This window comes from Meleagris gallopavo, chromosome 21 (genome assembly GCF_000146605.3).
Source record: "Meleagris gallopavo isolate NT-WF06-2002-E0010 breed Aviagen turkey brand Nicholas breeding stock chromosome 21, Turkey_5.1, whole genome shotgun sequence".
Classification (NCBI taxonomy): Eukaryota; Metazoa; Chordata; class Aves; order Galliformes; family Phasianidae; genus Meleagris; species Meleagris gallopavo.
Window position 1 is genome coordinate 6,370,464 of NC_015031.2, and position 21,831 is coordinate 6,392,294.

Sequence of the window (21,831 nt, forward strand, 5' to 3'; positions counted from 1 at the left end):
GTAGGTTGTAACTACTGGTGCAATAATGGGTTCCACCTTGCATGCTTCCCTGTGTTGTATCCTAACCAGCAACTTGGACAATCACCTTCCATTCAAAAAAATGAAAACAAACCACGAAATTAACCCACGGACATAATCAGCATTTTATCCGAATTCTCCTTTTTCTGCCTTTTTCTGCTTGGCGTGGGCTGTTGGCTTGAATAACAACTCCTGCCTGCAAGAAGTTACTGTCTAACAACGCAGCACCTTTCACTTCTGAGTCATGGCAGCAGACTGCACCTCCTCCCGGCAGGCAGCTGGTGCTCTGCCCTGACTGGCTGTGGGCAGCAACAGGCTGGGGTTTGGCTGACACTGGCATTTGTGGCCTGCAAGCCTCAGGAGGCAGACAGGGGAAGTTTCCTAGCTGCTGTCTGAGGTGGTGGCTGTCATCCTTACTGCTGGGCTATGGCTTTTGACTCAAGATAACAGGTCCATTTTCCACAGGCACAGCCAACAACTGAATACTTCACTTGCATTGCAAACAACGCGACTTAAAGGCCAGAGTGGGTTGGTTCTGCTGTAGAGCCGGATCCAGCCCTGCACTGAGCCAAGGGTCAGCTCTGTCAGGGTGAACACAGCAGGTGCAGTTTCTGCTCTGAAAGGAGGACAGTCCTCACTGTGCTCAGGGCAGATTGCAGTCCCTCAGTCCCTGCGAATGCACCACCACCAGCTGCATCCAAAACTGGATCAGCAACAGCACTGTGCAGAAGAGGAGGAAAGTAGGGAAGCCCTTCAGTTCCTCATTCTCCTTCCCTTGCAAATCCAGTGTTTTGAGTTCCGTGATTTGCTTTTGTTTACATCTCTGGTTCAACAAAATGCCTGACTTTGCAGTAGGAACTTTGCAGAACTGTAGGCAGCACTGCAAACGTGTGCCTTTTTGTAAAAGGTCTTTTTTCATCCCTTTTTTGAAAAAAATTTGTTTCACTGGGGAGAGGACAGGGATAGAGGTGGATATGCAGCAGGAACCAGGGAGGTTTTTACTGTGTTCAGTGAGGACAAATACACCTACATGTCATTCTCTCAAAATCAGATGCCTGCACACTGCACTGGAAAGGCTCTGCTGGAAGCCCTCATGCTCCCTGCCCTGCTGCCACCTCACGCGTACGTGGAGGAAGGCATTTTGAAGTGAAAACAGTTCTAGCTCTGCTAACAGATTAAGGGTGAAAGAAAAGATATCTTTATTCATTTGCTCTAGAATATAAAGAGGAGCAGATGTGTTTTTTGAAGCAATTGATGTACCTTGTCAGAATGCCCCTTCCCCTTAAATAAGTAATTATTTTCTCCATTTCTATTTCAGGGAAACCAAATGTATGTCAGTCTTCTTCCCACCTTAGGTTAGGTACTTATAAAAGCCTCCTGTTTTGCCAATTTGAGCCAGATGCTTTCGCTAATGAGGTTTGCATAAATAAATTCAAATGTTTGCTGCTTAATTTTTAAACACTGCTGGGTGATCTCACACTGCATGAGAGCAGAACCCAACCCGTTTTCTTTTATATGACTGTAGCTGTGTAGGGGAGGAAAAAAACAACAAAAAACAACAATAAATAATTCTTTTCCTCTCCCTTCTCCTTTCCTTCCCCACTCTTTTCAGCATTAACAGTAGCAAAGTTGTCCTGCGTTTCGAGAGATTTGGCTTGGGAATCCTGGAACCAAGTAATCAAAAGATATAGCATGGTGTGTGGTTGTCTTGTGATAATGTCTACCTGCTTACACACAAAGAAATCTTCACTGAATCTTCCAAGCTATGAAACTGGTGCAGCCACAGCTGAAAGCCACACGACCATCAATTAACAGTCCTTTGTTGTTGGCAAAGTGTGAATTCTGCCTGAGCACCAGCAGTTATTTAAAGAATGTTTACATGATACTTTTGCGTGAACTATATTTTTTTAAACAGAATAAACAGTGAATCAATTTAACTACAACCATTCCACTAGCACAAAGAGAAACCAACCTTTTTCTAGTTCCTTTTTGCATCTGTGGTATAACTAGGAATGATCTTCTGCCTTCAGTGCATTTTTCCCTAAGACAAGTGGAACCGCTTTGTTTCAGAATGGTTATGTATCTCATAGAAGGAGATGGGAGTTTTAAATTGTTTTTCTCTCGTTAAGGTCAAATTTATCTATTGCATTGTGATTTATCCAAACTGATAATTCAGTTTGTGATCACTCTGGTTTGTTTCTGCAGGGTTGGTCCAAGCTCTGGGTTATCTTGAATTAAGTTAAAGCAGTAAAAATCTGCTTCTTGCAGGAGAGTTTGCTGTCAAACATACTGTTATCTCATTTGAAACACAGAACTGAGCACTTCAACACAGAACTCACAAGAAAAGCTGAATTGCCATGCCACAGAACGTCGGGTTGGTTGAGGTGGCAGTGGACCTCTGGGTCCATCCACTTTCAGCCCTGCTCAGGCACCACCCCAGCGGGCTGCCCCTGGAGGCGAGCTCCTGGGCACCACGCTGCTCCTGGGAAGCTTCAGGCACAACCCGTTTGGTCCCCCGAACCAGCAGCACTGCCAGACCTCACCCCTTGCTGCCCTGATGGCAATCTCCTTTGTAGAAGAACATATTTTACTAGATAGAGCTCCAGGGAGGGAAGAAAATCAAGGGAAAAAGCCATCCCTAAACAATGTGTAACATACTGTTCTGATACACAGAGCTTGTTAAGAGACTCAAAGTCATTTCTCTCCCCTGAGCGCACACACGCTCCTCTGGACAGTCAGATAAGTCTGCAAGAATTTCAGAAATTTAGGACTAAGCAGTTCTGAGGAAAACTAAGAACAACAAAACCCTTGCAGCTGGGAAAGTTACATTTTGTTCCAGAGAACCTGAGTCAATCCAACAGCTTAGACCTGTTTCAAAGGTTAAGTTTAAGACCAAGAAAAAACCCAGCCCCCAAAAATCAAAAGAAATCCAGACGCTACAATGTGTAATACAGACTGATAAAGGACACAGCTGATTGCTGCGTTTAAGGTAACAGATGCATTATCTCACTTGCAAATGAATTGCAGGCTGCATTAAATGTTCCATCACACCTCCCATTCTTATTCCTCTGCCTTCACCCATCAGCCAGGGCAGCAGGACAACTCGAACTATGCAGTGGACATTAAAGAGCCCTTCTGTCCTTACACTGCTTCATTTTTAAGGTAGTTCATTAGGACTCCCGGAAAGTCACCAAATTCCATTTCTCCAGTCACACTAGTACATTACATGCCTCTTTTCTATCTCTTGCCACATTACAAGGCTTTATAATGTAGATCACAGAGGGAAGAGCTGTGAAGTCCTCCACAAGGCGCATGAAGTGACAGGCACTCAGTTTGGTTACAGGCAGCTGACTTGGAGAAAATCAAGTGGAGGGAAAAAAAAAAAGTTCTTTTGAGCAGAGGGCTTCACTCCTGCTACTCCTTCACTGTGCTATGGTGATTTTAAATGTGCCTCAAATATAAAACAAAATTGGTTTGGTGGTAGCCAAGCATGGAGACATGGTTCTTTTGACCTCCCTCTTACCACCTCAGAAAAGCAAACAGGCCCCTCAGCACACGCTGCCCTTTTAGCCACCACCTGCTTTCTCTTCAAGCCTTGCTACTGTTCGCTCTCTCACAATAACATTGTCACAGGTTTAAACAGAGGTTGTTTTCCAACAAGTACCACTTCAGTACTGACAATGTAGCACAAAGCCAGGAGAAATGTGCTTCATAGCAACGTTAAGGTTATGAACCCACGAGCAGCAGTATACCTTGCCTTAGGGAGAGCAGAAGCTGCTGCTGGATGCACACATTGCTTCACAGCCATCGGGTCTGAGCAGCCCCTCTGCTAAACCACAGCATGCTCTGCTATTCCTGTCTCACTTGGGAAACCCAGAGCTTTCAGAGTGGGAAAGAGTGATTGCTCACCTGGCTGTCAGCAGGAATGCTGCTGTGGCAACATGCAAGAACAATGCTGAGAAAGCACGGCCTTCTCAGTCTTTTCCTACAGATGGCTGGTTGGACACACAGACTATCCAGCTTACAACAAAATAAAATTAAAAACCAAAAAATGTTATTCTCCCTGTGTGACTGCCCTCATGTGACATTCAAACCCTGGCTGTTTCCAGGCAGAATGCTGTGCTGGCCCTGCTTGCCAGCAAGGCAGCTTCACCTGTGTCAGCAGGGCTGCCTGTCCCTCTGTGCTGCACTTTGCAGTGTGCTGAAAGCAGATGGGGCTGACCCCTGAGCACTGCAGGAGGGGTTTCAAAACTTGCCTTTAAATCATGAAGTTTGAGGTTCAGTCTCAGTCTTCCTTGGTTTTGTGTTTAACTCCCATAAATGGCTCTTAAAAGCAAAACCCAGCGTACCAGAGAGCAGGGCCACTTACTGTCTGGGTAATGTGTTGCAGTCAGCTGTGTGAGGCACATGGAAGTCACACAGAACCTGTGCAGCTGTACAGCTGTGAATGAAGTCAGGCTCTTCCATCTCTCTGTCACAGCTGAGCAGCAGGCATTGGCTCACACTGCTTTATGGCCATGTGTCTCCTCGTGTGCTGGTGTGAGGCACAGTAAGCCTGTCCTGTTGTAGAGGTGTAAATGTGAAGCTGGCTGTACAATGCTGCTACAATAGCCACACGTCAATAGTGAATGTAAATGGAGTCTGTAATATGGTGAAAATTGACATGTTTTTCTTTTCAAATGTGTTGTAAACTTTGTACAGTAAAATTTTTTTAAAATATTTTCTATCAGAGTGTCTTCCAGAATTGCTATTAAATTAAAAATTGTTAGTATTAACAACTGTTGTTGTATTAGTTTATGCAACCAGCAAGGAAAAAACAAGTGCACATTATGCTAATAAAATCCTGGATACATAGGAATCTTTTCAGCAAATAAATCTTTGCTCTGAATAAAGCAAGTGTTACAGAATTGTGGTTTGATCTTCTCTCTCTTCCCCCCTCCCACCCCCCCACATACACACTTGTAGCCAAACTAAAGCACAAGCAGCTCATTCTTTTTCTTCTTTTTTTTTTCCTCAGTTATCGTAGTCCTGCAAAGCCCAGCCAGGGAGGAATAAAAATTGTTTTTGGAGCCTTGTTTGTGATAGCAAGGGCTCAGAAACAAGCACTACATCACACCCATCAGCCCCTTTCCCTACACTGGCTCAAGTTGTGGCAGGTTTGCTTTGAGCCATCGCTGACACCTGCCCAGCTGATATTCTTACTGCGCACCTTTCCTGCAGACAAGGATCATTTTGTTTCTTCTTACAAGTCAAATGCAAAAGCCCTTCGGCTGCAGGACAGCTGGCAAACTTTCTTCAACTTGTTTAATAGATAGAATGAGATGCTGTTCAAGTTCCTTTTTGCTATAATCACTGGAATTCTCACCACAAATGGCATCAAACAGCACCACGATGGCAGTGAGAACACAGTGCCCTCTCAGCAGCTCCCCGTCCCACTGCCCGATTCCAGGTCCCACCACCTCCTCACAGCCCCAACATCACTGCAGCTGCTCAGCACGCACCTGAAAGCTTTCCCACCTGCTACAACGAGCCAAGTTACCTGGCTCCAGGAACTCCAACACTGACTTTTCTCAGACCATTAGACTACGCGGGAAGCAAGGCTGGGCCACTTCAGCACTTCAGAGCAGCTCAGCAAAGCCAAGGGGGCACAGCAGGGCTGAGCTCTGAGCAGAGCTCTTGGTGGATCTGGTCATTCAGTTACGGTACCACACAACGAGCTTCAGTAAAAGGGATCTTAACATTATCTTGCTGAAAGCTCTTCTCCTTCTTAGCTCCCAGCTCACCACATAGGCCACCCCACACTGTTTCTGGAGGAATTCATCCCCCTGTGCTGCCGGGAAGCAGCAGGAACCCCTCACACCCAAAGCACCACGGGACTCAGCCTGCACTGATCAGACACCAACAGCTGCAAGAAGGCCGCCCACCTGCAGCCACGCACTGCCACAGAAGAGGGAGCTGCCTCCTGCCCCAAGCCCACTGTCCTTCCCCTGGGTGAGCCCCAGCTCCAGCAGCACTACACGGCAGTGTTAATTAATCCGTTAACCCCAGGGTCGCTGTGCTGCAGCCAAACAGCTTTACTCCAAAAATAACAACAGCCTTGTACTGCCCTGCAGAGAAAAGGACAGTGCACTTTAAAGCACAGCTTTACATTTCATCCATCTTATCTAGATCTTTCATACACAAACAGTAAAAGCCTTCAGATAAGTCGAGCTTTTTTTGCTTTTCATAAAGAAAAAGAAATAATGAATGTAATTATCAATTAAACTTGAAGGTCGAGGTCACTTATTTAAATGCAAAAAAAAAAAACAACACCAACAACCCGAAACCTCAAGCATGAAGGTTACATCTCACCAGCTGCAAAGGGAAGCTCACTGTTGACTGGCTGTATTACATCCCAGCCCTGCAGCACAGCCCCCACCAACCCGAGGCAATGCCTTTTCCCAAAGAGCAGCAAACCCAGCACAGAGGCATTTGCATCATCACCTGCCTCTGCTGAAAGCCTCAGAGTACATCCTAACCTAGGATTTGTGCAACACAGTATATGACTTGTGATTTTTGTTACAATTACATTTGTTTATATCTTAGTTAAGATTTTGAAGTTCTTTTTAGTTTTAAAGCATTTGTCTTTCATCAGGGAATAGTCCAAGAATCTCTTTTCTCTGAAAAGCGACAGAAGCTTCCCTCCCTCCGTCTTTCCTCAGTCAACAAGTATTCCCATCTTAGTGAAGACAAACTCAAGCACACAGACCACTCAGAGCTCCAGACAGCTGTGATTTAACACTCAATTGCATTTTAAACCCTAAAGCCAGAGGGGACCACTTCACCAGCACTCTTGGCAAGAAAATATATCTATTTTGTTAAACACATGCTAAATGTGCTGTAATACACGTCCTGAAAGTGCAAGGCACACGCTAATGCTTTAAAATATAGAACTTACTTCTGCTGCCTATCTATGTTGGACTTATTTGAAGTCCAGAGCTCAGCGAGTCCTGGGCTTACTGAGAACTTTCTAAATGGAGATGGAAGTTACCTCGTTCTACACCCATCACACCTCAAAACTTCAGAAGCAAAGAATTTGTTAAAGCATGAAATAACACTCACATGCTTGCTATGAACCTCCTCTGTCCTCTCTCTGTATCTGCCCGACGCTTCCTGTTCTCACCATCACTGCCCACAGCCTTTCAACTACGCTGCATTTCTCATCTTATGTTTAAAGCTGTCCTGAAGTACACGTGGAACACACTGCATATACATGACACTGTTGACTTTTGAGTGTCAAATCCTTCACTGGATTCCAGCTCCTGGAGACAAAGGATGACAGAAAAAAATCTCACCTTCAGCTTTTTAATGTCATCATAAATTCCTGCTGATTTTAGAAAAAGAAGTTGTAACAGAACTGCAAGGGACAGGAACCAAACTCAAAACATAACACTGTTCCAATTGCTATTTTGCACTCCTTAGTTCACAATCCACAAGGCAAGATTCACACCTCTCCAACAGTAACAAGACTGTATAACTCATCTTAGGCGGGCTGTGTAACTCACAGAGATGGGCTCTTGGCTTAAGGAGGGAGTGCAGGTTGGAGAACACCTCGCATCAGCCCTTGGAAGCAGAGAAACTGCTTCTGATGAGTTCTTTGTGACACCAAGCAAAGCACCATTAGGAATACCAATAATCACACACACAAAGAAGTTGACTCACCCAACTCGTTAAGAGGGTCTTCTGGCTATAAAACACACCTCCTCATGAAGCAGCCTTCACCCAGGAAACATCCTCCCATCGAAGGCTTGCTCTAAATGAACCCAGGGGGAGGCGGACCCCTTCTGGTCAGATGGGAAGCTCAGAAAATTGCTTGCACCTGTCTTCCTGGACAGCCATCCCTGCCACCCCTTCACCAGGTCCTCAATCATCAGCTCAGGCTGTGTTCTAGCACTTCCCCTACATCTACCTACCCACCTGCACTTTTTTAGGCTGAAGATAATAGGACACAGAAGTACATTTAAACCACACCAATATGTTTGTCTTAATAATAAAGGTATTTTTTATTACAAACAAATCAAGTAAAGTCAGAGCATAGAAATCAGATGTACAAAGTGCTTTTGAATTTTCTGAACCTCATTACTATAGGCTCTGTAACAACAAAAATTCAGGTTGGAGTACCTGAACTACATAGAGCAGAAATCAAACTGCTACCTCCTCACATGTATACATCTGAATGTATGCAGCAGGTATTTCCACTCATAAGCCATTGTATTTTATCACATTTGCAAGAGTTCCTTCAGATACAACAAATCACTGGACATTTCCAAGTGCCACAACTTTGAAGATAATACGCACAGTAAAACAATAATATAAATAAATTCAAACAGATAAATAGTCAATTAAAACAAACAAACAAACAAACAACAATAAATCACTTCCCACAATAGCAAAAAGCTAAAAAAAAGTCACTAATAGCAGAAAAAACTCTCTGAATTTTCCTGGTGACTAGGTTTTATATGTTTTGTATCTACAAAAGATGACAGACCTATACTAACCCTGATAGAATTAAAAAATAATTGGCATCTTCAATATTACATTAATCTATTAAAAGAAGTCTGAGAACAACAAAAGTTAAATTTCATATTTTTCTTATTTAAGGCTAAGGCTTAGAAGTCAAATCCTACCATTAGATGTGCAGCATTTAGCACGAATAAAGAAGAGGATTCGATCCCTTGATTTTTGAAAACAACAACAAATGTGCAAATATCATGTACAGTCTGTTGGTTCATGCCCATGGTTGCAAATCTCTTATGTTCTTTTAACTTCATGTGGGAACACAGCCCCAAATATATCTTCGTGGTATCGCTTTTGGCTCTGAAGAAGAAAACAAACAACAAAAATCCAAGAGATGAATCTTTCTGTGACATTTAAGTAGCATTCATATGACTAATTCTGTGATGGTGGACTTTCTTGCTGCCAATAAAGGAACCAAATTACAGACACACAAGCTCCAGACAAGTTCTGCTGACAGAACAGTCCTACAAAGCCAGCCATACTCAGACACTGTGCTTTCAGTGACTGCCCCATTACTTTCTTAAACTCACATTCCTATTTTGGTACAAAAAAGTGTCAAACTTTTGATGCTCTGGAGACATCACAAAGCTAATGCCCAGGATCAAAAGAGGGACAGTGGGCAAAACGGTAGTATGTAAGAGAGGAGCATGACATGACATTTATACAACCTAACCAAACAGCAACCATGCATTTTAGACCATGGCAGGTAGTCTAAGCTGATCAGTTAAGCACTTTTCTTTAGCATGCTGCTGAAAAGAAACTAATTGCAGCCTGTAAGATCTGGAGTGTGACTCTGAAACCTGTGTTGGAGCACTGTCTGAATGGAAAGAATGCCTTCTACATCACACAATACCTTTAGCTGGAAGAAATACTCTTCTGCCTGCTTCTCTGTGTGGTCCAGGTTTTTTACAAGCATCCTCTTCAAAGTCTGAGCAACATCTCTGGCCATGCGTACATCTCCACAGACATACAGATGCCCTTCCTCTTTATGCAAGATATTACACACTTTGGTTTCCAACTCATTTTGAAGAATATCTTGAACATAGACCTTAGAAACAGAAAAAAAAAAATCATTAGAAAAGATCTCTTTCATGCTACTTTGTCTATTGGCCTTTCCAAATTCAGTGTGGACCTACACAGGAAGGTTCAATACATCCTAACTATTCCATTTGTTGCACAACAGCAAAGGAGAGGAAAAACGTCTTAAATGCTCTCTCTACAATCCCCAGATTGGAAGGCTGGGCTTGTCCTTGATTAAACCAGAGTATGCTAAGAGACTTTTATTTAGAACCAATTACCACTGCCAAAGATTCCTGACTTGCTAGAGAGGCAAGACAGCTAAAAAGGGTACTGAAATGGTGACAAATGATGGAGCCAACTCATTTCCAACTCACAGGCTACTTATATCCTGCAAAATGTAACGCTTCCAAAAGTGTTCCAGCTTCTAATTTCAAAGGACGTTTTGCACTCAAAGGTTTAATTGTATGTCTACTACACCTATCAATAAGGCAGTGAGGACTTAAAATACATATGTACATATATGCTGCTCATTCAGAAGTGAACAGTGAGAGGCTCCTTTGCTTTGGAGGAATGGGGCCTTTTGTCACTCGTTCACAATGCACTGATGCTAACAGTTTTGTTTTGCTTTGTTCTGTTTTTCAATAAAATTGTTAAACAGAGCCCAAACATTAACTTGAGGGACTCTTCCTAAAGGGGCCAGCTCTTAAAGAACAAAAGAACCAGCCTTACTTTAGGTTGACCAGGTAACCTGGAGTAAGCTGTAAAAACTTCTTTCAGAACTCCTTTTCTCTTCATTTCTTCAACTTCTTCTTTGTAGATATGATCCATATCTGGCTGCCGGCAGCCAAACAGTAATATCATGTCACCAGCTTTGATCCCTGAAAGCAATATCAGACAGTTATTTTGGCTTGCCTAGTAAGGCCTACTATCTCATACCACTGCCCCCAGAGAGAGCCCTGTCATATCAACTTAGTTGGGCAATGTAACCACTGGTTCTAATTAGACTTTCTTGCTAAAACTCTGAGGAGTATATGTGCATGAGTGACAGCTCCTGATTTTAAGTCTGCATTAGGACTGAATCTGCCTGATACTTCAAAGTACTATGTGGAATCACCTACTGAAGCACATTTTCCAAGCAGGATGATAGAGACAGGCCTCAGCATTTCCTCTCTGCATTATGGCCCCTTTGTGAGAGCTGAGCAGGTGCAGAACATGTAGTACTAATGCACATAGGCTACTCCCTCTAGGTGACCAAATACCTTAAGACCATCAGAATGGTCTTGTGTGGGATGGAATTATTGGCTAATGTTTAATGTTTGATTCAGTCTTGCGATGACAAATCTCTACATAGGTAATTAGCTAAAGTTTAGAAGTCTCCACCAGTTCTGTAGTTCTCCAAACAAAACCTCCACCTGAAGAGATTTTTTTTGGAGGACTATGGATGTCTTCTGGCTGGCTGAGTTTTGGCCTCCCCCAAGTGGCAGTCCCTGTAAGTACCTTTCTTTTCCAAGTCATAGAGACGCTGCTGCCAGAAACTTCTGAATGGAGCAATTCCTGTTCCTGGGCCAATAAGAATGCACGGCTTGGCTGGCTCCTTTGGGAGCTGGAATCCATCAGCACTAACATGCAAACATATGTTAATTAGGTAAAGTAAAACTCAGAATAAAAGCATTCCTAGAAAGCTGACAGAATGATACCTAGTGATCATCTGTGCTGCCTTGATTCTTCTCTTATTATGTTTTGTATGAGAGGATAAATGTATCTTGAAGGACTGAAGAATCAGATTCTCTAGTTTTTTACAAAATAAACATTGATAAGTGCCCAGTGATTTAGGAGAGTAACCATCAGTGATTTTGTAGAAACAACAATTGGCTTCAGCCCTTACCCAAGGTCACAAGGTACGGCTGAAATACATGTTAGAAAACAGTACGTGATCACCTCTAACCCTTTGCCCCCTCGTTTTCTCCAACCCATCTGCACCACAGTACGTATGGTGTTAACACTTGGGAGGAACTAAGAAAACGTCTCTAATGGACTTCTAAAAGCATTGAACAATTTCCTTCATTAGAATCCAATAAAATTTCCATTAGTTTCCTGAAAATTTAATGGGAATTAACTTCAGGAGACATCTAGGGAAAGAAACTTCACTGAACTACACAGCAAGTATTTGCCTAGTGATTCTTGTTCCATGATTTTCCTTGGCTTCTTCCTATGGCATCCGCTCACCTGCGCACAAAGCAAGGGACTGTTTCATTGAGAGCTATTTTGTTCAGCCACGTGCTGCAGACTCCATGGTGCAATGGCCCTTGTCCATCTAATCAGAGGAAAGGAAAATTATTTGTAAGCATTCAAAAGCTGTTTGTTTTTTAAAAGACATAGTTTTTACTTAACATTATGCTTATAAACAAGGATATAAATGATCTAGTAATCATTTATAAAACAAGGACATACCAATGATGCACTATTTTAACAAATCCTGATACAGTATGAGTATCTGTACTGCTATGTCCTATTCTGCACGTATCACAACACAAACTTTCTGCTACCACAACACAGACTAAATATCATTTAATTGAGAAAGAAATTTAAAAAACACAATTCATTACCTCTTGTCCTGTAGTTTACCACAGCAACCGTCAGATGAATCTCTCTGGGTGTCATGTCACAGGAGGAACTGACAGAGTAGTATCTGGGTTTCAGAAGTGGCAGCTGAGTCAGTAAGAAAGCTGTTGAGACTTCAGCAGAAGGAAACTCTTCCAGGACCTCCAGGATGTTTGGGCTGTTATAAAACTTCCATTTATTGTATTCTTCTGTGCTCTAAAAGCCAAAAGCCACCATCACAATGTTACCAGGCCATGCTGAGTTCAGGAAAGCAAGGATGTTTGAAAAGTAACTTTTAAAATAAGACTCCTACTTTATATTCAATTAAATATGCAATAAACTGCAAATCAGCAGAGAATTCTCAAAACCATCCCTATCAGGAAATCTATTAGGGTTTCCTGAAAATTAGTTTGATTTTTGGAAACAGAAATATCCACTATAATTTTTCTCACATATACGTTCTCTCAGAGTGGATATAGAAATTGAAGTAGAAGCTGTTTTTCAGCCCCCTGGCTATGGGATATCTAGAAAACTGCGTAGGCTCGGGTCTGGTTGAGCACTTACTGAGTGCTTGCTGATCCCAGCAGAACAAAGCAGTTACCACAGCTATGAGTCTTTGGTTACTTGAATTGACATTGCTTCTACTTTATTGGTATCAAATTCCACAACAAAAATACCTAGCAGCTCCTCTGCAACCTCTCTCTCTCTGCAAATGCTGAGACTTTTTAATGGTATCTCATCAGAAACCACCAGGGCAGGCAAGAGAAACAGGCAGGCAAAATGATCCACCCATAACCATACAGGAAATACCAGATCTGAAGAAAACTCTCAATTCCCACGCATAAGTTAAACCATAAGATCACTCTTTCTTTCTCTCACTGTGGTTGGTTTAACACGCTCACAGAATATGTAACAGAGGAATGGAAATCAAACACCATCACTACAAGCATTTCTAAAACTTCTGCTTTAGAAGGGCACCAAATGATCCATTATGTAGCACGTTTAGTGTAACTTCAGCCTATACTTACATGACATAAAACTTCCAGCCTCTGTTTGTCTCCTTCCGCTGTTACCAGCTGGGAGAGTTTTTTTAGAAATTGTTGGGAGGGTGGAGTAGTGATATCAAGTAAATATGTCAAAGCCTGGGAGAGTGTGCAAGCTGGAATCTTTTTCTCATTTGCCCAATAGCCACCTGGAAACAAGGGAAGTAGAAGATCATGTGGCAATTCCCAAGGCATTTAACAACTGTAGTGCTTTACAAAACTCAGTGTCTTTTAAAATATGGCTTCTGATTAGGTTGCATAAAGATCTGGACCACAGGAAAATGTGAGCTTTCAAGCTTTTTGCGAGTAGAGAATCTGATGCAGAGAACCACACTGTAATAAAGCACTATGTTTTAAGCAAAAAGAATGACAGAAATCATCTTTCTGTGTGTTAAGAGTCCCATGATTTCACAGACTGCAGCTACTAAGATGTAAAAAAAATGGTCATGACATGTAAATCTATTTTAAGACATTGATATGTAACAATGATAAGGAAACTGTAGACTAATTTCACTGCAGTCAATAGCCAATTTAGGAACTGAATCAGAAATAGTGTCGGCCCAAAATATTGGACAACACTGTTGAAGTTACCATGAACTGTCTTAGTACATAAAAACAGAATCTAGAATTAGAGGAATACCTAAAAGCATCAGCAAAATCCTAGTGAAACTTAAAAGGAGGATAATATAATCAAATTCAGCCTATAAAAATTCTCATGAATTTTACGAAAACCCATCAAATATCCTCTGTTATCAAATGTGAAGGGAACCAACTTACCTTCAGAACAGGTTTCAAGTCTGATAGTCTGATCAGCTGGAGGGGCATCCTTAACACGTGCAATGAGGCTGTGGACTAATTCTGGCTGGTTGCCTGGGAAAATCCCAATATGTTCTCCAGGCAGGTAGTGCACTTCCTGATTAGACTCACAGGAAAGCTTAACTAGAATGGTAACACGACTAGATATAGAAAAAAAGAGATCATTTAGATCATGATTACGTTGACAGAAATTCCCTTAAATTACATAGAAAAGACATAAATGTGAAGTGACAGTTGGCAAGGACTTACTGTTCATTATCAAATTATCAGATCAGCTTAGTAATTCATGGAGACTTAAACAAAAACAGTATGGACATGTGAAGGACTTCTATGAAAACAAATAAGATACTGAAGTGCTGCCTGATCTGTCCAGTATGCCTGCAGTCAGCCAATGGCAGGAAGTGCAGATCTACTGAAGTCTGAATAGCTCACACATTACAGCAGCTCAGAGTACATCCTGTAAGACGTCTGCATTTAGAACAGGGATGAAAGAGACTTCCTGAAGGATGCTGAAGAGGCATTCATGGATGCTATTTCTAAGACAGATGCCAGTGCACTTATTATCTTTTTGTATTTTTATGTTGTCTTGTCTCAGCTTGCTTTGTAGTACAACCCATAGCAGCTTCTTGTACTGTATCTCTTTCCACCCTCAACTTTTTTTTTCCCTCTATTAAGAGGCAATTTGGTTTTTCCTAAATAAAGTCAATATTTGTCTGGCATGTAGCAGATCAAGCAAAGGAGAGGGACCTTACACCTGAGCTTCCACAATTAGTAGATATCAAAGGGCCATATTCATCAAGTTATTTAGTTCCCTCTGCTGCCAGAGACTCCACTGGGAAATCAGCTACTATCTACACAGAAGCAAAGTCCTTAACTATTGTTGTGGTCTGGTGATCATGATTTACTTCTACAAAGGATGGTACAAAATTTGAATATATTTCTCAGTAACATAGGGAAGAGATGTATACAACTAAACATTTTAATTGTTTAAGATTTTAATAAAATGTACTGCAATATTCAAAGAAATGAGGAATCATACCTGGATTTGAAACTCTGAAGATTCTGTCTGAATTTCAGCTTCATGGGAATTATATCCTTTGCATGAATGTCTGCCAGTGCTGTTGAGAAAAGAGGACATGACTAATGAAAAATTCTGTCATTAGGTTTGTTTAATAAATCTTCCAAGAATACAGAGAAAAGAACTGAACCACACCTGCTCTAAAACACCATGGACTTCTCGTCAGCCACATGTCCCTTATGCACAGCTTCTCTGACTAAAAGTATCTCAACTCTAATTCTTCTGGGATTATCAAAACATATATCAGCTCTGGTATTCTGATGTTTTTGTGCTGGAAGATGTAATGACTTATTCAGTGTAAAATGATATCTTTTTTTCTTTGACCACTGTTTCATTACAGGAATTCTACCATCCAGCTGTAGTATGACTGTTACCAACATCAGACAACCTTTCCAATCCAGACGTAAAGTAAATGAAGTAAAATTGATAGAGGAAGCAGAAAGTCAGAACAGATACCTTTAGTCAAGTCCATGGTTTGAGAGTCATGTACTATCCTATATTTCTTAGGATTCCAGCTGTCATCTGATGTGTATATCTCAGGTAACTGAATACTGTTTTTCCCACGGATATCAAAAATGTCACAGGCAGTCTAGAAAAAAGTAGTAATTATGACTATTCATGGAAAATAAATACTCAGTGTTGTCATATGTTTGTTGTTCATCTGCTGGTGCTATATTTATGGGGAGATTTCAGTTTCACTGACTGCTGTTATTTATTGAATTTGTTGAATTCAGTAATGCTATAGGATTTCATCAAGTTTTCACTTCTACATCAATCTAGCTAAAAAAAAAAAAAAGATCTACTTAGCAAAATTAAGAGATCTGATGCTATTGTCCTTACTTATACTGGGCATCTGGGCATCTCATTATCCAAAAGTTTTTGTGGAACTTTATGTGAATACTAACAAATTACAGAAAAGGGATCTCATTTCCCCTTCCATTTAGATAAGCAGCAGATGAAAGGGAAGTTCAAAATTCAGATAACAATCCATCTCTGCTTTCCTTCATTATTCTCTATTTTTCTGGGATGTTTCTTCTGGGCTTTGGAAGACCAAAATAATTGAAATGAATGAATTAACTAATATATAAGCTAGATATTTATGTAGTCACCTTGAATGCAATGACCGCCCACGTGCGAAAGGCTTCTTCTTGACCATTGAGTTCATCTCCTTCACCCACTGGAGTGAGCTGCAAAGCCCCCAGCTGGGACAGTTTTTGGTCAATGGCATGAGCAAAGGCACAGAACTCAGGATACATGGTGGACCCCAAGCCAAACACAGCATATCTGCAGAAGAAGATACAAATAAGACTACTATGTTATGGTGAATGAAATATAAAAGGATTCATCTTAAGTAAACAAAATAACAAATTATTTTTACCTAATTTTTTTTCTCAGCAATTTCATGGTGAGCAAGGCGTTCTTTAATGTCTGTATAAAAATTCAAACATTTAATGTTAGAAAAATACTCTTTCATTTAAAAGAGAAGTGAGACTCTGATCTACACCTTACTTACATACATAGAAATGAAAGACTGACTTCGAAACACAGAATACCCTGAGATGAAAGGGACCCAAAAGAATAATCCAATCCAATTCCTGGCTCCACAAAAGATTACTTAAAAATTAAACCATACATCTGAGAGTGTTGCCTAAATACATCTTGAACTGCAGCATCTTGGTGCCATGGCCACTTCCCTAAGTAGCCTGGTCCAGTGCCCAATTATACTCTTAGTAAGAAACCCTCTCCTATTTCTCAGTCTTAACTTCCCCTGAAGCAGCTTCATGCTGTTCCCTCAGGTCCATAACTGGTTCAGAGAGAACTCTGAAGTGCTCATCTCAGCATTCTCTGAGCTGAGTTGCTTCTGAGGCAAACAGTACCTTTCCATTATTTGGAGAATCTCCATTTCCAAAAGTGCTGGTAACCACTAAAAGAAGTGTTTCTTTTTCCAAGTCACTGATGTTGTAATCATCCATGCACAGAATCTGGAAGATATAAAACTCATGAGAAACTGCTAGGAGACATAAGAACTCGTATTAGATCTCTTTGTTGTCAGATGACTGTTGACCAATCTTACAAGGCATTATTCTATACAAAAGAAGTCAAAATCTAAGGTCTAACTTAGATTTAGCAGACGTACAAAACACAGGCTTAGAGAATGAAAAATCTCACAGAAACTGATAAAACTAGGCAAACTTCATCTTCCGTTTAGTTTAAGTGACCTATATTTCCTTACCTTAGTGTTGAAGGCACAGCTGAACAAACTGCACAGATTGTTGGCTAATGTTTCTGATTTCCCAGTCTCTGTTGCATAGATCACAGTCACCTTGGACCTGGCTGCCATTGTTTTTCGCAGGAGCAATGACGCAAAGAGTACAGCCCTGAGAAAAAAAAAAGCACATCGTGTATCATTTTGAATATAGCTGTGTAGAAATTCAGACTGATGCACAAGCAGTTTGCTAGATAAGGCTCATTTTGAGCATGGGTATTCCCTGGAAGATTGTTAAGAAGCAATACAATATAGAAAGCTCTGAATAAGAACATTAGATATGAGCATTACCTAAGCGTATACATGCAAGTCTATAATTCAAACAGACCAGGTCATCCCTACTGTAATAATTATCAAAAACATGTGTAAGAGAAGCACCAGAAAAATAGAATATTTCAACAAAATCATGATGTTTATTTGAACAACTTACTTGGCCAAAACGCTCAACTTTATTTCTCTTTTCTTTGGCCTACGGGTCTCATCATGCCAGATGTGTGTTTTCCATGCATCCACCTTCAATTAAAAAAAAACTGCGTTTCAGATAAGAAATGCAAAACAACAAATATACAATTTGCGTACAGTTGAAAGGGACAGATTTGACAGTATCAACATCTATGATTTGCTGCCTGTACAAATACTGACCAGTCTCTACAGCACTAAATTGCATTATATTTATAGCCTAGGGATTCAACAGAACTAAACTTATCTCCTCGCACAGTAGAAGAGAAATTGCTTGCTCTTTCATGAATTTATCCAGCAAACTTTGATTTGTATGTACCAAGACTAAGAGCAGTATGAGGAATAGGAGCTTTTCATTCAGACTCTTCTGTATCTCACATTATCATCTGCACTGCTGAAGTTGTCTGCTAGAATCTTTATTTTTTTGACGTGTACCTGGTAGTAAAAGAAGGGAGTGAGGACATAGTTCAACATCTCCTGGTGGAACACAGGAGTTATGCTCCCTGACATAGGAGGTACAATCCACACCCAGTCAGCTGGGCAGCCTCCTCGCACACGGTACTCATTCTGCATGTATTTCATGAAGGACTCAGCAGCTGAGTGATGATCCATGATAGTAACATTTTGTTTCTAGAATAATTGCAAAAAGAGAAATATATATTAAAAAGTCCATTCCATAGTTAAAGTAATCCTTTTGCTTGCTTAATATTCCAAGGAATTTATACAGTGTTGGGAAATACCTACTACTAACAACTACAAAATGAAGATGTAGGTGGACCTTTGACTAAGAATTTTATTAAGTCCTTTTTTATTTATTTTTAACATCAGCATTTTACCTTTCCAGCATTGAGAATGCATGCTGAAAAGCCTATGTTTCATTTTCACCCATCTTTCATAATGCCATGATATCTTAAAAAGACTGTAATTGTGAATGAAATACATGAATTCCATGGCTTTATATACATTTTGACACTTAGACATCTGGGCTAATAAGATGAACAATCCTGCCTTTAGCTTCCTTTTTGTTTTTTTCTCCCTCTCCCCTCTATCCGAGTTTTTTTCTGGCAGCAACAGGGCATTTAATTCCCCTGCTTTCCCAGACATAGACAAATAATAACTACATTGGAATTATATTGGTAATCTCCTGTACATTGAGTGCTGGCCCACTGGCACTATATTTGTATATAGCTGTTGGAAGTGAAATGAAAAAACACAGTATTCAAAGTGTTTCCAGATACCAGACTCACTGACTTACCTGGAAGCTATGAAGCACAGCCACATTTATCTCTACAACAGCTCGGTCCTTCCACAATGATGCAAGTTTGTTTGTTTCCAGTCCCATTCTTCTTCCAACCTCCTATAATTGGAAAAGAGAGAGAAAAGGGAAAAGCAAATTTACTATGCTCTATATACATGTCATGATTCCTCCACCTCATCACATTAACATGCAGATAAAAGTATTCGAGAAATGTCAGTCTTACGCTGGACAAAGTGAGAGCCACATATACTTGGTATTAGAGGTATCATGAGGCCTCTATTCTGGTTTGGAGAAGGAAGAGGGGCTCTGCTGGACCAAATGATTAGAGAATGACAGCATCTGGTTCTAAGTCATTATTATTAATTTGCAGAGGGAAGGAGCCCAAGACCTGCAACTAACATCAAGGACTCCATTGCCTTTTCAGCAGCAGACTGGAACTAATAACAAACCCATTCTCTTCTCAGAGTCACAAAATCCCTCATTTCAGGAGATTACCTTCAGGATATTGTACCGCTGTACATCACAGAAGTCTCGCACTCCAATCTCTGTTCCCATGTACCAGCCGTTGAAAGGACATGCAGTAAATTCCAGGCCTCCCACCTCAAGGAGCATGTTGGCAACAGCAGGTAGAGCATACCACTTCAGATCCAACTCCTTAAACCATTCATATCTGTTAAATAAACATTTAATTTGTTACTTTATGTATTCCTCCGTTAGGCAACAACCAGAAAAGCCCAGGAAGTGAAAGATCACTGTCTCTAGGGAGACCGACCCATGAAGCAATCTGCAAAAGCTTGTAACAAAGTTTTCGCATACAACGTGGTAACTGGGAATGGCCTGCTGAGGAAATTGAGGAACAGTATGACAGAGTTCTGCAATCTGCAGCCTGCTTCCAAAGCAAACATGAAGCAAGAAACAAAGAAAAGAAAAAAAAAGCAACAAGCATTTTGTTGCAAGTGCAACCATATTTTACATGCGTATTCTACTGGCATAAGAAGCTATGCTGTTTTTGTTTGTTTTTTAATTCTGGATCTGATTGAAATGGAGAATATTAAAAAAAAATCCAACAGAACTACCATAGACTTTGTTAATTTAAATCTCATTTTACTGTTCTAACAGGCATTTTGTCTTTCAGGACAATTTACTATAATTTCATCCTAACAAAGAACTCAGAAAATGATGCCGCAAGCACAGGATAAGCACCTGCCACGGTGAGGCGGAGGCAAAAATGCAATTCGCTAAACCTGGTATGCTTACTTTGGATGCTCCATTGGCACTTCAAGGATAATCTCTGGCGGGTATTCAAATATTTCTGGATCTTGGCCGTTTGCTTGGAGAATGAGTGGAACTACATCAAAGCGGCCATATTTCGGCTTCCACCCAAGCTCAATGCACAACTGTAAGAAAAGAAAGTGAATTTCTTTTTTGAAGTCCTCCCCCCTGTTAACCCTCTGAGGTACATTCTCAGTGCTAAAGGTTGTCTTCCCACTCAAATAAGACCAAGATTTAAGAGGAGTTTTAGCTCTGTTCTGAGATGGAGGGGAGTATTTCACTGCATAGTAACAAACTGTTGTTTCAGCCTGCACCTAGAATCTGTGGGGCAGGAAATAAATAGCTCCCTCCCAGACTGCATTAAAAAAAAACAAACAAACAAGAAAAATAAATGAAACATGGGTGAGTTCATCAAGATGGGAAACAGTTATGATTCTGTATTTGGAACTATACCTTTGTGAACTCCACACTTGCAGGGTCTCCTATGATAGACCCATCTGGCATTTGATATCCAGCGTATCGGATGAGCTGGCTGTTCCACACACGGAAATCATGTTTCCCATCAGTCCTCTGAGGGAAGATGGTGATGGCTGATCTGCTCAGAGAAATGATCAAACCCAATTACATCACAGCAGCACATCAAACACATTCTGATTATTAAGATACAAATTGTTACTGGCAGCAATTATTTTATATTTCTAAAATAAACATCATTAAGAATAGAATCATTCATTCTTCCCACCCATCTCCCCAAGTCTTCAAATCATTTATTTCCCCAGGAATTATGAAGGTTTTTTGCAACATTAGCCACAAATGATAAAAACTTTCAACATGGTTGAGGGTGCATGTGAGAGGATCAGAAGAATTAAGAGCAGAGACAAGCTGTCAAAATATTTAGATAGATCACATCAGGTCCACTGCGGAATTCTGAATCCAGATCTAGATGGAATTTTTGTTATTTAAAATTCAAATGAAATAAAAGAGACCTACCTTATATTTCCATTGTTTGTGGCATACTGAATATGGCGACAGATATATTCAAACATTTCCTTGGCTGTTTTACAATCACGTGCATCAAATACCTGTATGTTTCCCCCAAAAAGGTAAAGAAAAAAAATAACTTGAAAGAGTAATACAAGCATGTTATTTTTCTAACACAGTTAAGGATAGGAAATCAGTATTTCTCAATTCACTTCTAGGAAAGGTTTATTTTTACCATTCTTTTATTTTCACATGTAACAACCCTCCAAGCCCAAGAGATGGACCTGCTTCCATAACTTGATTGGTTCTTAACTGTAGCCAATCCTATATAAATTTTCCTTCTACTATGGAGCAGAGAAGTACAAGAAAATATTGATTTTATGATATGGACAGGAAAGACAGTCCTCAGTTGAAGCAATTGGCACATTTTACCAATGTGCAGCAGCTAGCTATTCAGCCATAA

General features: G+C 40.7%; 2 protein-coding genes across 12 annotated transcripts in view; one reads left to right on the forward strand and one right to left on the reverse strand.

Annotated features, from left to right (window-relative positions):
• KSR1 (kinase suppressor of ras 1) overlaps positions 1-4,925 on the forward strand; it is a 48,138-nt gene extending 43,213 nt beyond the window's left edge. For 5 of the 6 annotated variants that reach the window (XM_010721977.3, XM_031556443.1, XM_010721972.3 and 2 more), the window contains one exon: positions 1,631-4,925. In XM_010721977.3, coding sequence (XP_010720279.1) covers positions 1,631-1,709 — 79 coding nt within the window. In that variant the 3' untranslated portion in view covers positions 1,710-4,925. Of the gene's footprint in view, positions 1-4 lie in introns of all 6 variants that reach the window. The other variant, XM_010721974.2, reaches the window with a different exon arrangement.
• A 3,105-nt stretch (positions 4,926-8,030) lies between these two features.
• NOS2 (nitric oxide synthase 2) overlaps positions 8,031-21,831 on the reverse strand; it is a 33,707-nt gene continuing 19,906 nt past the window's right edge. For 5 of the 6 annotated variants that reach the window (XM_003211871.4, XM_010721982.3, XM_010721981.3 and 2 more), the window contains 21 exons: positions 21,378-21,469; positions 20,841-20,982; positions 20,373-20,512; positions 19,611-19,785; positions 19,113-19,214; positions 18,293-18,487; positions 17,829-17,911; positions 17,366-17,510; positions 17,010-17,114; positions 16,511-16,560; positions 16,242-16,416; positions 15,589-15,721; positions 15,094-15,172; positions 14,016-14,194; positions 13,224-13,387; positions 12,201-12,411; positions 11,821-11,908; positions 11,092-11,213; positions 10,324-10,472; positions 9,428-9,622; positions 8,031-8,874 (listed from right to left, as the gene is read on the reverse strand). In XM_003211871.4, the coding sequence (XP_003211919.2) occupies positions 8,809-8,874; positions 9,428-9,622; positions 10,324-10,472; positions 11,092-11,213; positions 11,821-11,908; positions 12,201-12,411; positions 13,224-13,387; positions 14,016-14,194; positions 15,094-15,172; positions 15,589-15,721; positions 16,242-16,416; positions 16,511-16,560; positions 17,010-17,114; positions 17,366-17,510; positions 17,829-17,911; positions 18,293-18,487; positions 19,113-19,214; positions 19,611-19,785; positions 20,373-20,512; positions 20,841-20,982; positions 21,378-21,469 (2,790 nt within the window). In that variant the 3' untranslated portion in view covers positions 8,031-8,808. 6 annotated transcript variants of the gene reach the window in all.